The 15511-nt window shown below is 42.9% G+C and overlaps 1 protein-coding gene across 3 annotated transcripts; it reads right to left on the bottom strand.

The window, feature by feature from the left end:
• Nucleotides 1-470: 470 nt before the first annotated feature.
• Nucleotides 471-4561, bottom strand: si:dkeyp-74b6.2 (cerebellin-1). Of its 3 annotated transcripts, none has more exons than XM_048971712.1 (4): nucleotides 4396-4561; nucleotides 2402-3191; nucleotides 1887-2006; nucleotides 471-1613 (listed from the first exon to the last, which is right to left on the bottom strand). In XM_048971712.1, the coding sequence occupies exons 2-4, from the start codon at nucleotides 2690-2692 to the stop codon at nucleotides 1416-1418; spliced, it is 609 nt and encodes a 202-aa protein (XP_048827669.1). In that variant the 5' UTR covers nucleotides 2693-3191; nucleotides 4396-4561; the 3' UTR covers nucleotides 471-1415. The 3 variants fall into 3 exon arrangements, with proteins under 3 accessions (XP_048827669.1, XP_048827672.1, XP_048827671.1); XM_048971715.1 differs by having other exon boundaries at nucleotides 2402-3089; XM_048971714.1 differs by having other exon boundaries at nucleotides 2402-3037.
• Between the last annotated feature and the right edge of the window lie 10950 nt (nucleotides 4562-15511).

The raw sequence follows: 15511 nt of genomic DNA, 5'->3' as shown, positions 1-15511 counted from the left end.
TCTGTGCCAGAACCGCCATCTGTGAGCGGATCCCACAGCCGGGCAGGACAGCAGGACCACCGTCAGCTTCTGTGGCTCCTTGCCCCGCAGGGCTATTCTTGCGTGCGCAGGGTCAGGGTCAGGGAGGGGGCCTCTTTTCCTGTCTGCTCGTGTGTGTCGTGAGGGAAATGGAACACCGCATTGCCACGCATAGAACAGCTCTCTGAAAGCCAGAGTGCACCTACCACCGAGCTGGCGGCGGAACGTAGCAGGGCGACCGACACACGAGCTTCTCTCTTTTTATTGGCATTCTGTGTTCTAAGTCAAATGGCAGATGATTCAGAAACATACAGAGATATACAAGGTCACACGATACACAATGTCGGCAGGCTGGGTCATACGCCACATGGAATCTCCATGTGGAGTCCTTTCTGAGCAGAGGTTCCGGTCTGGAATCTGTACCTGGTTATGCAAAATGATGGAAAGAACAGTGAAATGTGCAAGGTTTTCTACTTTAATTCTTATAATACATTTGTTACATAAGACCACAGAAGCCCCATCATCACTAATGATCCCGGTACAAGGTTGGTATCCATAGCATATGTAGCACAGACACAACCACAGAGTCAATGGAGATGTAGAGATGTAAATCAACTTTTGAAAAGATCACTTCCTTCTCATACCCCCAGGATGCGTGTGGTTGCAGTCAATACAGGAAGGATGCTTTTTTGTATAAATACGTAAACCCTGATTAATTATTAAAAATTTTGTATTGTCCAGGTTCCAATATGACCTTTTGTTAAGTTTTTTCAGTTTATAAATTTTCATGTATTGTAATGTAACGCTGCAAGCCAAGCAAATTTTATAAATGTATCAGTCATGAATGCAAATGTTTCCAAACATTGAAAGATTGTATGTTGACCTGTGTTAATTGATACTTTCCCTCACAAAAAAAGTTGACCGTTGTGTTCCATCCATGGACCTCAACCAAAACAATTCAGGTTTAAACCCTGAACTATGTGGAACAGCAGGAGTGAAATGCTGGTGAATTTCCTTGATAAGCAGTCTGTGGGATAAATACTGTCAAACACTTAGAAATGGTTGGAACTAAAAAAATAGAAGAAAAAACTTCAGAACTGAGAGTTTAAATTACATACACACCCACAACCCACACAGAGACACGCCCAAACATGCACACTTGCATACATGCAAATAATTAGCCAATAAGGTGTTTTCTTCCTCCCTCTTCTCTGTCTCAGTCTCTTTACTGTACTTCATGTTCTTCTTCTTGAACACTGTTCATGTAGTCAATGAGAATCTTCTTGCCGCTTTATTTTGCATGCTTTTCGTCATTTGTCTGCTGCTGCATTTCTCTCCCCATATCGTTTCCTCCTTCCGTCCATCTCCCTTCTTCTCCAATTTCTCCCCTTGCCTCTCTAAAGAGGGAAGACCAAGAAGCCCGAGAAGGTGGAGTACTTCCAGCCCCCCATCAGGTTCCCCCTCTCCAGCTTTAAGTAAGCCTTGTCCCCTCTCTCCATGATGACGAGCCCAGCATTCGTTGCTGCCTCCCGAGTCACATCTTGGTCACCAGCGAAGGCAGAAATCACAGGCCAGCCATTAAGTACCAGGCTGACCTGAAGGAGGACAGAAGAAGGTCAACATGGTTCATCAGTTAATTGCTCGTCTTTATGTGCATTTACATTACATTTATTTAGCAGATGCTACAATAGAGATAGCAGGGTTAGTTCCTGGGCTAATGGCCTTGCTCAAGTGCCCGACAGTGAAATCACTCTGCTGACCATAGGCATTTAACCGATGACCTTCCGTTCACATGAGGCACCAAGCCCAAACCCGCAGAGCCTCATACTGGCCAGTATGTAGCCCTCCATGCAGGTGTCTCACCGCACCTGTATTGTCTGTCTGTTGTACACTTTGACCACGTGGAAGCTGAAGCTGTACACGCCCTTCCTTGGGGCCACAAAGATGCTCCGTGCGGGGTCGAAGTGGCCACCAACGTTCACCAGGATCTGAGTGTGAGAGACAGTCGTCAATAGTGGGTCACAGTAATTTATGTCAATCTAAAAAAAACCTTTTTTAATTGAGGTTGTCAGCATCTGGAACCTCTCCAGAGTACACATCCTGGATTGGATGCCAAGGCATTGCAGGGCACTTACGCATATGGTCATATAAATACTCATACAGTAAAAACAATTTAAACTCATCAGTTCGCCTTTAATTTTTCAGTGTGAAATTGTAATATTTGGAGCAACCCCACATCTACATGGGGAGACGAAGCTGGTGTGATTTATGCCCGCGACCATAAAGGGAAGTGAGGTGACGGCACAGCCCAGTCTGATACTGTACTGCCTGAAATACAATGTGATGTTTTTTTTATCATCTCCAGACATAGTTGGTCACGCACCTGATCAAAGTAGATGGTCATGGTGCGGTTGCTCATCTCAGATGGCTCGTGGTTGGTGTTGCGGATAGCTGAGAAGGCCACACGGCCAGTCCCGGAGCGTACAGACATGCCCAGTGCATTTCCTCCTGCCGGCTCTGTGGAGGGTGTGGAGTCGCACACGACCAGGCATTTCCCCTCCAGCACGATGGGCTCTGTGTCATTCTGTCCCGAGACTCCAGTGGGAACCCCAAGTGTTATGAGCATGAGGAGGAGCTGGATGTAATGTCCCGCTTGGAAAGGAATGCAGATCATTCTGCTGACTGGATTTTGTCTTGTCCTTCCGGGGATTTTTATTTTTATTTCGCAGAAAGTGATTTATTTACCTAAACGGCCACAGTTAATGTCTAACCTTTAAACTCTACTGCTGATTTGCATAAATGCCTATTAATGTGAATCACATGTAAAACAAACTATGCATGTTGTCTTCATTGCTTATATTGACTGTAAATCCAGATGTCCGCAGAATTTCTGCCCTTTCTCAGTGACTCTCAGTGATGGTCCTTCAGGGTCTCTGCTAGTATTATGCCCCTTCTGACGAGTCTCAGAGCCTTAGAGTAGTGCCAGGAATCGTAGCAAAGTCCATTGTCAAGAGAATGTCTTGAAAGAAAAGGAAAATAAACTTGTCACTTTGAAGTACTGGGCTCTTATCCTGTTAATTCGCAGAATGAAAAGAACCTGGGTCAGCCAAAAACTTCCATCATGCTCCCTGATTGGTGGTCTGCCTCAAAGAGGAACAACTCAGAGTGAGATTCTTCCAACAAAACATCCACAAAGACATGGGGGAGAAAGAGATCGAAAGTGTTAGATTTTGCACAATGTGAACGGAACATAATTGATGGTTGTCTTGCATAATGAACACAGGTGGCCAATGTCAAGCAGATGTTTAGGACAAGAAAAGAAACAGCATTTGAAACAATAAGAGTGGGATTATGGGTTTTGTAGCGAGAAAGCAATCAAGCGTTGGAGGACAAAGTTAGGTAGAGGAAGAGAAGAGGAGATGAGATCATGTTTTGGCGTGCAGACAGACACAGGCAGGACCAGCTGGATTCAAACGGGTGAAAGATGGAGCAAGGACTCTGCTGTGAGACCATCTGTCCCTCCATCGTGTTCCCTCTGTGCAGTCCCTCGTGATCACCCCTCTGTCCCCACGCATTCCCAAGCAGCCCCTGCTCTCTGCCCCATCTTCTTTAAATGTCCTACAATCGTCTGCAGCTTTCTCCATGTCTCATGCTGCCAGGTCTCCTTCTCAGAAACCTTCTCCTCTCGTGCTTCCCCTCATATAGTGTGCTTCCACATCAAATCCTACAGGTCGACTTAAAATTTGCCCATAAATCACTGACCAGTCAGACCTAATTTTGTGATGTTATTTAACCTTGTCTATAGCCTGACTATGACAGAAATGTAACCGTGTTTTTCCTCTCAATTAATTCCCCTTTTAATCTTAGGATATATGTTTCTTTGTCCCGTTTTGACCTTATCTCTTCTCTGCCCTGTACAATTCTTGGTTTGACAATTTGTCTTATCCATTGTTTCACAAGTCTGACCTTATCTCCATTACAGAGGTGTAAGTGCACTACTCCCCGGCTTTTCTGAATTTTATCATTAATAGTTTGTATATTAGCTCATCACATTGTGCAAATGCTGTATCAAACTGATGAGTAACACAGAGCTCCTGTTTGAGATCAAGCCATTTCCCAGTAGGATAAAAAAAATATATATTCAGTATTACTTTAAATGCTAAAATGTACTAAGTATGTTTTTTTGGTCAGATATGAAGAGCGAAGATTAGCAGAACACAGCAAATACACCTGTACTATAAAGAAAACTCACAAAAAGTGATGATACATTATGACGGAGACTGCAGTGGTTCTTATGGCTGTTACTATTGAAGCCACCAAAGCAGCCTAAAACCCCAGCAATCAGACACATTCCTCACCAAAAAGCTAAAAACGTACCTGATTAGAGGTGAGCAGTGTGCTGTAATCCTTCAGCACCGCACACGCCTGATGCTCGTGCTGAGACTATCTTGTCGTCTCTCCTCAGACGCGTTCTCTGGCAGTCGAGCTACAGTTGTCCCACCATCGAAGCGGCTTCCATCCCCTGCCCCTTCTTTCTGTCCTCCCTCGGCTCCCATGTCCCTCCCCCAGACCCCCTACCTGAACCACAAACGCACTGCCCCTCAGCATGCCTTTCCTGCCTTCTCTTTTCCTGATATATCCACACCCCTATCTTTTAATTATTTATGATTAATTTAAATGCATCAGATCAGTTTACTTAGATTTTGCTCCCTTAATAACATGGATGCTACAAATAAATTAAACATAGATTCGTAACAAATCATACACACAATATTACAGAGCATTTCACACAGATTCTGTTAAAAATTGTAAAATTCAGAATTATGATTATTTTCATTCCCAGATGGACACATTACTTCTCTTGCAGAATTACTACTATGCTTGAAATTCACAAATTACTATTTTACTGTTTCAAAGTAAAGGTTAACTGTTTTCTTTAGCACGTATAACCCTTTTTTCATTTTAACCCATTGTATGTTATTTTTTATTTGCTTTCACAGGAGCAGGTAGTGTTAGAGTTATGATGGTGTGACTTTGAGTCGGGGGGTGTAGGGGACTTGGTCTGGGGAGGAGCCCTGTAGTGAGGTGCCAACCTTGAGTTTCTCAAAATAGCCAACAGTATGAATGGGTCTGATACAGCTTGACATCAGAAGTGACTGTGCATGTTTTCCATTGTAGGATAAAGTTTGAGAAAGTGTTTATAAGAGCTCCAGGAAAATCGAGGCTGTGAGGGGCATAAATTGTCATTTTTATTTTATTTTTATGTCTTTGTCTTGGGATTGTTCACAGTGTTCAAATAAGAATCGATGGGAAGCTACAAGAGGGACATGCGTCACAAGCACAAGAGATGGGCAGTATTTCAATTAATTGTATTTAAAATATGTGTATAATTCCTTTTGAGCATTTTGTAATTTGTATTTTGCTGGACAGAAAAAAAAATCTGATGTAATTTGTAACTTTGCATTTTATGTATTTATAATATTTAAATTACTTAATAAAATATGTCATTTTATTTATTTAAATTGTGTCATTTTAAGAATCTTCATCACATGCTTAACAGACTTTTAAATATTCTGTCACTGGCTTTGGCTAGATGCAAGTAAATCCTGTGACCCATGGACCAGTCAGTCCTATAGGCGACATAGGCAGCCTCCTAGGGCACCAACTTCTAAGGGGCCCCAACTCGCCAGCCAATGTTACCTCAGACGAGGGGCGCCGACAGTGATGCTCGCCTAAGTGTCAAGTCGTCAAGGACCGGTACTGATGTGACCCATCCTGTCGGGCCCAGCTTCATTTTCCCATGACTGATAATTCAAGAAAAGAAGCTGCTTTGGTTCTCAGTGAAAATGGCGTTAAGGTAAAGCATGTACTAAAATATACTATCAGATATTGCTCACTGTGTGTTATTATAGGACAGAAAAATTGATTGAGTAGGTTTTCTGTCCTACAGGTTGATACCAGGAACAGGTGTGGCTCATCAGAAGCCAGGTAGGATAGAAAACCTACTGGATAGTAGCTCTCCAGGACCGGAGTTGGAGACCCCTGCTCTAAAGACTCGGGATTTTAACCAACGCCCTTACTTATCAGCGCAATAAAGCTGTGTGGGTAAACGATAAGGGGGGGGGGGGGGTGTATCTTTGGCATTTAGTCTCACCAATATGGCAAAAAAAATAGAATGAAGGAACATTGTGTTTCAGCCGCTCCCTCATCTGACGAGTATGATTCCCTACCCAGGTTTCTCTTAGTGCTCGGCCTGCGGCAAATTAAAGTTTTGTTTTTTGGAATTTTCTGGATGTGTTATTTTTTCCTTGTGTTCTCCATTCGGTAAAATAGAATGCGTGGGTCACAGACATTATGTATTTCTAATGGGGGAGCAGCCTGTGCTTGTGAGAACCTGGGTGCGGGGCTGTAAACTATCAGGGTTTGGTGGTCCTTCCCACACATTGCAAACTGTAGGTCTTTGGAAATGGGTGCATGGGCTGCGTTCGTGTCCAAGATCAGCTGACTGCCAACTGTGCTGGCCATGACAGATAAACAGAGACAGAAATACAAACATGAAATAATCACACATTTACTTAGCAGACGAGTAAGAGAGTAGGGTCAGCCAGAATCTCTGGAGCAACTGGGGTTAAGGGTCCCGCTCAAAGGCCCAACAGTGAAATGATTATTATGCTGGACATGGTCACAGAGACCTAACCCACTGTGCTACACACATAAAGACATGGCTACACCGCGTGCAAAAAAAGTATGTATAAACTGTGACAAGCTGACCCTGCAGAGGTACTGCATGGTTATATATGCAATGCGTAATTTTGAAGCCATGACAAACATCCATCAAAAATAAAGTAAATCAAAATCATATATATTTTTTACAAATATTACACAATTTTCACATAACAATCGCAATCACCACTCCCACTTGTTTACATGTAAGGCAATTCAGCATTTTTATATCCAGACCCGGTTCGAATTGATAAGCAGCATGTGTCACGTTTCTTTTGACAATGCTAAATATTGTCATTTCTGGTATGCAGACAAAGTAGTCTGTGCCTGCAGTGGGAGAGGAATCCGGCTGTTGTTCTTGGTGCTATACAATGCTTTTAGTCCATTATTCAGTTCCTGCAAGCTACATTTAAATTAACATCATCTTAGCTAACTGAATTGCTCTTTGGGGTGGTGCTAAGTATGTTCTACTTAAGGGGCTTTTCCACTGCTACCAAGAACCGAGCCGTACCGTGAAGAGAAAGTTTCCATCGTAAATTGCGTGAGCCTTACCCGACCTGTACCTGCGCTCACATGGCCCGGCTTACTAGCCACAAGCCTGACCAAACCAAGCTGGTTTCATCACCACTTTCTAAGTCGTTGAAATGAAAGGAGATACCAGTGTTCTGCGTCGATATGCATGGACTAAAAATGGCATATTTGATATACTATTAATTATTTGTAGCATCGCACATTGTGATGTACTGATGCATTCCTGGTGACTCAGAACCTGAACATTTCCAGCCTCACTACTTGAAAAAGTACCATTGAATGGCTAAAAACGTAATGCAGTTTTACTCCAGTGAATGCTAATTCAGCTAGCATTTCATGCTAACGTAACACAATGATTTTCACCAACTTACTGGCCAAAATGAACACATAGTAAATCATGATGTACACCGTACGAACGGTAAATAAACGTCTCTTTGGTTTTATGTCATTCTCCAAACAAGGGCAATACCTATACCAGGCTAACCCTTCCGCAGTAGAAAATGGAAGCAAGCAGGAACCGTGTTATCCCTAGTGTCTCTTGGAGGTATTGGTCAGGTATGGCCTGCTTCCTGTTTGCCAGTGGAAAAGTGCTATTAGATAAACCTTGTTTTACCTTCTTCACACACGTTTGTGTCTTGGTAATGAACTGATGGTACCTTCCATCAGTGTGGACTTTTTTAGCAAGATCAGCTGGGATCTCATGGCAGAAGACCAGCATGTTCTACTTTGAATCTGATGACGAGGCACTTTGGATTAGGCTTACATTCTCATCCTGCACCTGGCTCTCCTACTATCTGCTATGCAGTTGGAACCAATACCAAGCTTGACACTGGAACCCTTGGCAGGATGGTAGGTGTCAGTCATCAGTGGGAAGAAATAATGTGACGTGGTAGTTTTGGCTCAAAACTATGGTATGGGTATTGGGAAAATGTATTTCAAATGAGCATCGAAACATCCATTCTTGATTGGTGACAGTGTCTATTCTGCATTCTACAAAAAAAGACAGATTTATGTAGAATGGCTTCCGGAGAATGGGTCTCAAGCTTTCATTTGTAATATATTGAGGAATGTGTATGATGTTAAAGGTGCTGTAAGTTAAACAGGAATCTGCATTCAGACGACTCAACCCTGTTATGCGTATACATATCGAACACCCTGCTGTACAAGAGCGGGTTCAGGAAGCCCAAGCTGCCTCTATAGCTAAAAAGCATTATTCTTGGTTTCTCTCCAAAGCAAAAGGTATGATCAGCAAAAGGGTGGGTTAGTCATTGGGCTCCTTATAAGAGTGAATTACGATAAAACATAAAGGCTAAGAGAAGTGTTGTGCATAAAGAGGACCACGATTGTGTGGTATGAACCAGGGAATGTTCCCAGAACTTTGGCCAACGTCCTGTGAAGGTTTTCTCAGAGGCTGGCAGATAACATTCTTACTGTAACGATAATTAAATGTTATTTCCACATTTTTCATTTCAGCAAAGGTCAAGATGGCTTCCTGAACATCCTTTTAACAAAATAAATGTTAAAAAAATATTGCTTTGTAATAAGATTATTTTATAAAACTGCCATATATGTGCAAACAGGCCATCCAGGCTCAGACCCACAACCTTTGTCCTGTAAAGCTCCAGCATGTCATTTTTATGTTTATATTATTAGTCTTGGTTGTAGTAGTAGGATAACATTCTGGGAACATCAGGAAAACTCTGTACATTAATCATAACGTCCAATAAACGTTCCTAGAGCAAAAAACTGTTAGCAGGATCAGAGCCATAAATATTCATGTCTGGTTGTACTGGGGCAGTGGGTCGAGGTATACCACTAATTATAATAATAATCGATACTTTATTGTCCCCGTGGGGAAATTGATTTTTTTTACATCTCCCTCAGCTTGCTCTTTGTGGAGTAAGTTGTCCGCAAAGGACAGGCACCCGTAGCGGCACCCAGGGAGCTGGGGTTAAGGGCCTTACTCAAGGACCCGTAGACATGCCGAGGCTTGGATTCAATCAGCGACCTTCTGATCACAGGCACACAGGCTTAGCCCACCGAGCCACTCACTTAAAGGGAAAAGTAAGTGGACCAAGCAGCAGAATAAGTCAGAACCACTGGGGACAAAGTAGGCATGAAGAAACCATGGGGTCTGTGGGCAAAGCTGTCTGCATAACTGCAGCCATGATGGCCAAAAAAGACAGTGAAAAGGTAAAGGCATGGAAATGCACTGAGGGCAGCCATCAGGGCAACAGATGATAAAGGGCAGCTTACAGGAAATACTGTTGAAGGAGCAGTCAGTGGAGCAGACAGTGCAGGGTGAGAACCGGGCAGAGCAGCAGGCAGCGGGACTGGAACGGTAGGTGCAAAGCTAACGTCATCCGAAATCATGGACCGGGAAGCGGAAGCAGCAGGCAGCTCGCTGAGGAAAGTACAGCGAGGCACGGCCATGATTAGACAGACTGGAGATACTGAGTGGTACTTAAAACTCCAGTTAGCATTTAGAAGGATCTTTGCTTTCTTACACCAAAAGCGTGGCGGTGAGAGGCTCAGTGGGCTAAGCCTCTGTGCCTGTGATCGGAAGATCATCGGTCTGGGTCTCGGCAGAATCGCCACCAGTCTGTGGGACCTTAAGCAAGGCCCTTAACTCCCAGCTCCAGGGGTGCTGCACACTAGCAGAGCCTGTGCTGTGACGCCAAGCCTGCTCTCACCTGCAATTGTGCCTCATGGAGAGCAAATGGGGTAGGCAAAGAGAAGCATTCCAATGACAAATGGTCCTGAGAGATACAGTCAGTATTTACAGTGGGTATAAAGGTATGAATATGGAGCAGATGTATCCAGAACAAAAGGGTCCACTGGTAATGAAGTGTGTGTTCAGGTAAGTTCTGGGCTTCCGTTTTGGGGGCTGCCTGTGTGTTTTCGCATCTGAGTGTTCAGTACAAAGTGTCACCAGAATGAGTAGGAAAGGGTGGATGGATCCAAGGGATGTGGTGGAGCTCCCTCATTTCCACCCCCCTCCCATGAACGTCCCTATGCATCTAAGCTCCACATGGGAGTAAAGGCTGGCATCTAGACCCCCTACCTGGCCCCTGGGGTTATCCTAAGGGGGGGGGGGGGCAGCAAGACCCTCATCACTGGGTTTAGCAGATGTATACAGGCTGGGAGAGGCGTTCCCATTCTAGTTTACAAAAATGTATATAATTAAGATGTTAATTAGAAAATCACATAACTTACTCCATCCCCATTTGTTCGTCTATTAAATTTGGCTCCACTTCACAAAGAACCGCTAATGTTTTGTACTTAATTTCACTGAAATGTGAGTGCAATAGTGTGCCAGGCCTAATTGTTACAGTTCCCTTGCAGGATTCAGTTTTAATATGCATATTTAGCATTATTGAAAGTCATTCATTGGAGGGTGCTGAAACGATGCTAGCTGTTCAGCTGTGCAGGTGCTATTCAGTCCATCGCTAGACCAAAATGTAATGCCTCACGTGTGCCCGGCTGACTGGGAGGGGTGACAGGGGGGCGAAGGTAACAGCTGAGATAAGGGCTCAGGACGTCCTATCTCAGCGTGCGACGGCCCAGAGCCCAGTTCTCTGCCTGCTGATAGCCTTTGTTTCAAACTTAACTGTGCCACATTTAGAAAAGGCCAGATGTTTCTGGATTGGAGTGGTATGGATTATTATTGCGCAGAGTTATTGTTACAGGGAGAAACGGAGACCAGCTCGTAGACAGGGTTTGGTATTAGACCTAAGCTTTAACTTTTACGATGCTGCTGGGGCCATTTTTAAATTGAAGATTGGCACCAGGTTATGTTGTGGTTTTAAAAGAGCCTCTGGCAGTCCGTCATGAGCATACAGTCCAAGTTCCTGTTATGTTTCAGAACTTCCTCACCCTTTTCCAGCTTCTCTTCTGTTTTCTCTAGATGGCCCTGAAGGGTATCCATGTGGGCACATATAGACACAGCTGGTACTGACTTACAGACATATCAAGTCATACCCCATTCATGCTCTTATAAATACGACCATAAGGCAGCTGGATTTTCCATATGATGCCATTAAAATCCTTGGGAGCATAGATAATATTAACCATGTATAAACTGACTCCTTTAATAAACATGAGCAATATTTTGGCTAAAGGCAGAAGTGTGTTTGTATATGTATATATGTCCAGTAATATATACACACACTTGCGTAATAACAACCTACTTTTTATTGTACGATGCTAAACTGTCTGGCCAAACATTAATAGTCACCTGAGGTATTCTCAAAGGGACATTATAACTGAGACAAACCTTTTGAAGTCTACATTTATTTAGCTTAGTGTGATAATACCTACTTTTTTTTGGGATGACATTAGTGAAGATCGTCCATCGGATTGTCTTGAAACCCCTAAGCTTGGTTAAGATTGGGGGGGGGGGGGGCAGCACAGGCCTCAAGGTTGGGGGGGGGTACACTCTAGAAAGAGGATTCCAGTACATCACACACGCACATACACGCACACACTAATCCATGTTTTGTAGACCATTCAGAGAGAAACCTACACGACCCAGAGAGAACATTGCTGCCCCCAAGCCACCACACCACCCCCAATACAAGCCAGTTTGAATACAAACACAGGCAATACAGCACCATCTAGCCTTGAGCCCAGTAACTACATATTTTTTATTAATTTGCAGGTACTAATTATTCATTATTTTACGCAGTTATAAACTTTAACATTCAGTAGGATGTAATAGCTTTACACCTGTAAATTTGAATTGCTTACTATGTATTCATGAATTTTATCAGATATAAAAATTGCAGGATGCATTGATTCATGTAATTAGTCTAAGCAACAAAGACATAATTGTGAAAGCTAAGTATAACTGGTTAATTAGACTGGTGGTGGCTGTTTGATATTACAATGAAGACCCCATGAAATCCATGCAAAGAGATACGTAGCTGTTACTCTTTATGATGCTTCCAACCTTCTCAAATATTAACATTAAAGTTTCCATGCTTTAAGCTACCTCTGTGTTAAATACTACGGAACAGTGGGTCATATGAGACAGTAGAATATATGCATATTTAGAAATATCAAGCCTTGTGGAAGCTGTAAATTGTCAAGTGAGAAACCGGGCCTGCTCTCCCTGCTCTCCCTGCTTGCATTGGGGAAAACCTCTTGCGATGGCACAGATGGTCAGTTACTGTGTGTTTGTACCGTTGTTATGGAGACAAAGGTTAAAGTACGGAAAGAGTCTCGCATCGAAGATATATCCGATGAAAGTATAGATGTGAGACCTCTCCTCCACATAGTAAAAAACTGCCCTCCCCCCCTCATAATCTACATTTACCGTGACCTTGTGCAGCTTCTTACTCAGAGGTAGGGGTACAGAGGGTCCAGCACAAGCACTCTGCTCCTTTCCTCCGACACACAGCCCAGTATCCATGATCTGGACTTACTGTGATGCTCCTTTTTACGGCTGATGGCGTCTCTGGTAACCCTGGGGTTAGGGTTAGTCTTCTCTCAAAATTACACAGACGCTTCCCATCATGATCCAACACCAGTCAGGGTGCTGCAGTTTCATCGCCTAGCGTCACATACATTACGAACCAGATAGATCACCACACATTAACGATAGATTGATCCTACAGTCCTGGACCCAAAAATGAATCAATTTAAAATCTCTAGGCAGATTCGACAGAACCCAACTCCATCCAGGGACCTGAACACAGCTCAGAAAAACCACCCATCAACCTGTTAACCAAGTTGCAGCACTACAACAACCAATTCATGCTGCTCCTCCAAGACTTATCAAATTTCAAGCCACCATATAAATCAGTTTTCATTTTAGATCCCAATGTGAGTGAGTGGATTCATCCCAAACCTGCACGTTTCTCTCCAGCTCTATAAAAGGAAAGAGGAGAGTAGGAATCTCTTTAATATAAATAAATACTGTTGTTATGATCATACATGAAATGTTCACCTCTAGTCCCCAGACATACAGTAGGTCACTTTGAATAGAAATGCAAGCTGTCCTCAGTCTCCATCTCTACATTGCTCTGAAGATAAATTAGTTGGAAGGCATCACTATATTTTGTGTGGCTACAGGATAATGGTGTTTGTAAATCACTTTGCAGAGATTCACTGACTATTTAATAACCTTCAGTTTCTTCACCCAGTGTTGAATCATTTGCTGAGCTTCTGTTCCAGTTCCTCTCAATTGAATCTGTGGATGAATGTACAGGAATCCACACGAAAGAATCTTCAGAAAGCAAAATGCATACGCATATGCACAACAGTAAATGGACAGAAGTATTGGGACACCTGGCCATTACACCTACAGGAACTTTTATGACATCCCACTCTAAATCAGGGAAAGTCAGGTCAGGTTGGGAAGCATGTGCTGATGCAGCATCTTGCCTCACCCACCACGGCCGTAGTGCCGTAATTGATGCCTCCTCACTATCCAGGTAATGTGCCTCAATCAGGACTCCTTCTTAATGGCCGAAGAAGTTTGGAACTTTGCAGTTATTGAGTCGACAGAGCATTGGCACATTTTACTCACTATGCACCACAATAATTGACAACCCCGCTCTACTTCACATGGCCTGCTACTTTGTTCCCGAGTTTTTGTTGGTCCTGAACACTTCCAGCTTGCAATAATACAATTACAGTTCACTGTGGAATATCTAGCACAGAAAAAAAAATCACAAACTGACTTGCAAAGGTGGCATCCTATGACAGCACCAAGCCTGAACTCACAGAGCTCTTCAGAACAACCTATTCTTTCCCAGATATTTGTAAACCTCTCTACATGCCTAGATGCTTGATTTTATCCACGTATGGCAATGGATTTGACTGCAACACCTGAATTCAATTATTAAGAGGTGTGTGCCAATACATTTGTCCATATAGTGTTTATTAAAGATTTACTACAAATACACTATGTCTGTTTCTCTTACCTTCACAGTACCCTACCTCTCTACAATGATGACAGCATGATTTTTTGTATTCCACCTCAGAACATGACACACAGGCTAACATCTAACTGGATCTACAGAACAGCCACAGTGCCTCCAGTGTTTCTCCTTCCCAGTTTCTCGTGCTTCCTGGCCTAGAAGATATTCACTGGCTCGGTTAGATTGTGCGTATTTAAGATTTCAGTAGTTGGAGAAACTTCAGGTGAGTTTCACGGTAGGAAGTGAGATACACTGGATCGTATTTAACGGCCTTGAACGTCTTCCCAGAGCTGATATTGCAGGACACCATCCTAGGCACAGAGATTGGCTGTGATGACTTTTCCTCACTGATATTAACCTTTTATCTGCCTGGCTTTACCTTTAATTGAATTTTGCTGAAATATCTACAAAACCTTTGTTGATGCAAAGATCAGGCCTTTTGGAAAGACCTCCTTACATGAAAGTTACTCACTTTTGTTTCTGTAGTCCCAGTACTGACCAATGCATAGAATACAGAAGTTGTGTCCGTATGGAAATGAAACCGGGTTGCTGTCCTAACAGCAGACTGGCAATGCAGGCCATGCGTGGAAATGGGGAAATTAGTAGAGATCTATTACACAAAGAGACAGAAAACATCCACCCATTTTATCTAGTGTAGTGTCATAGCAGTTGAAGAACCTACATTTCTAAAGTTGGTCAAACAAAATAGGAAGAGTTGGCTTATTTACTGGTAACATTTAGTAAGATAGTACAAAAAATAAGAAATACACTAAAATCTTTTAACAACCTGAGATTAGCACCCATGGTTTAAATGCATTTTCATAATACCTCAATAAAACAAGGTCCTGTTCGGTGTTGGCCAAGTGGTAAGTGATCCCTAATAGGTAGCATGCTGGGATGTGAGTTATGGCTTCGCTGGAAGAGGAGGCTGGCTGGTATAAACAGTCAGGCATTCCAGTGACTCACGCTAACTAGTCAAAGTAGAATAAAATGATGGGATGTTGCTGTCCTGGGAAAAACATTTCCTGTAAACTGCAACAGAGCAGTTCATGGGTGACATTTTTACTATGTAATACTTAAGTCCCCCCAACATTCTTCCGAGTCACCGAAAATCTGTCTTAGACACCTTCGATACATAGGTAGGACTATTTATCTATGATGCTGACAGAACATCCCTCGATTCTGAACAAAGCCAATGAAAAGAACATGTATTTACAGCGTATATGTATTTAAATGTTTTCCATGTAAGAAGTTTTAAAGCCAAATTATCTTGATCACTACTTTGATTTTCTGGTAACCTCTCGGTTACAAGT

This window comes from Brienomyrus brachyistius, chromosome 12 (assembly GCF_023856365.1).
Source record: "Brienomyrus brachyistius isolate T26 chromosome 12, BBRACH_0.4, whole genome shotgun sequence".
NCBI lineage: Eukaryota > Metazoa > Chordata > Actinopteri > Osteoglossiformes > Mormyridae > Brienomyrus > Brienomyrus brachyistius.
This window is presented reverse-complemented; position numbering and strand designations above follow the sequence as displayed.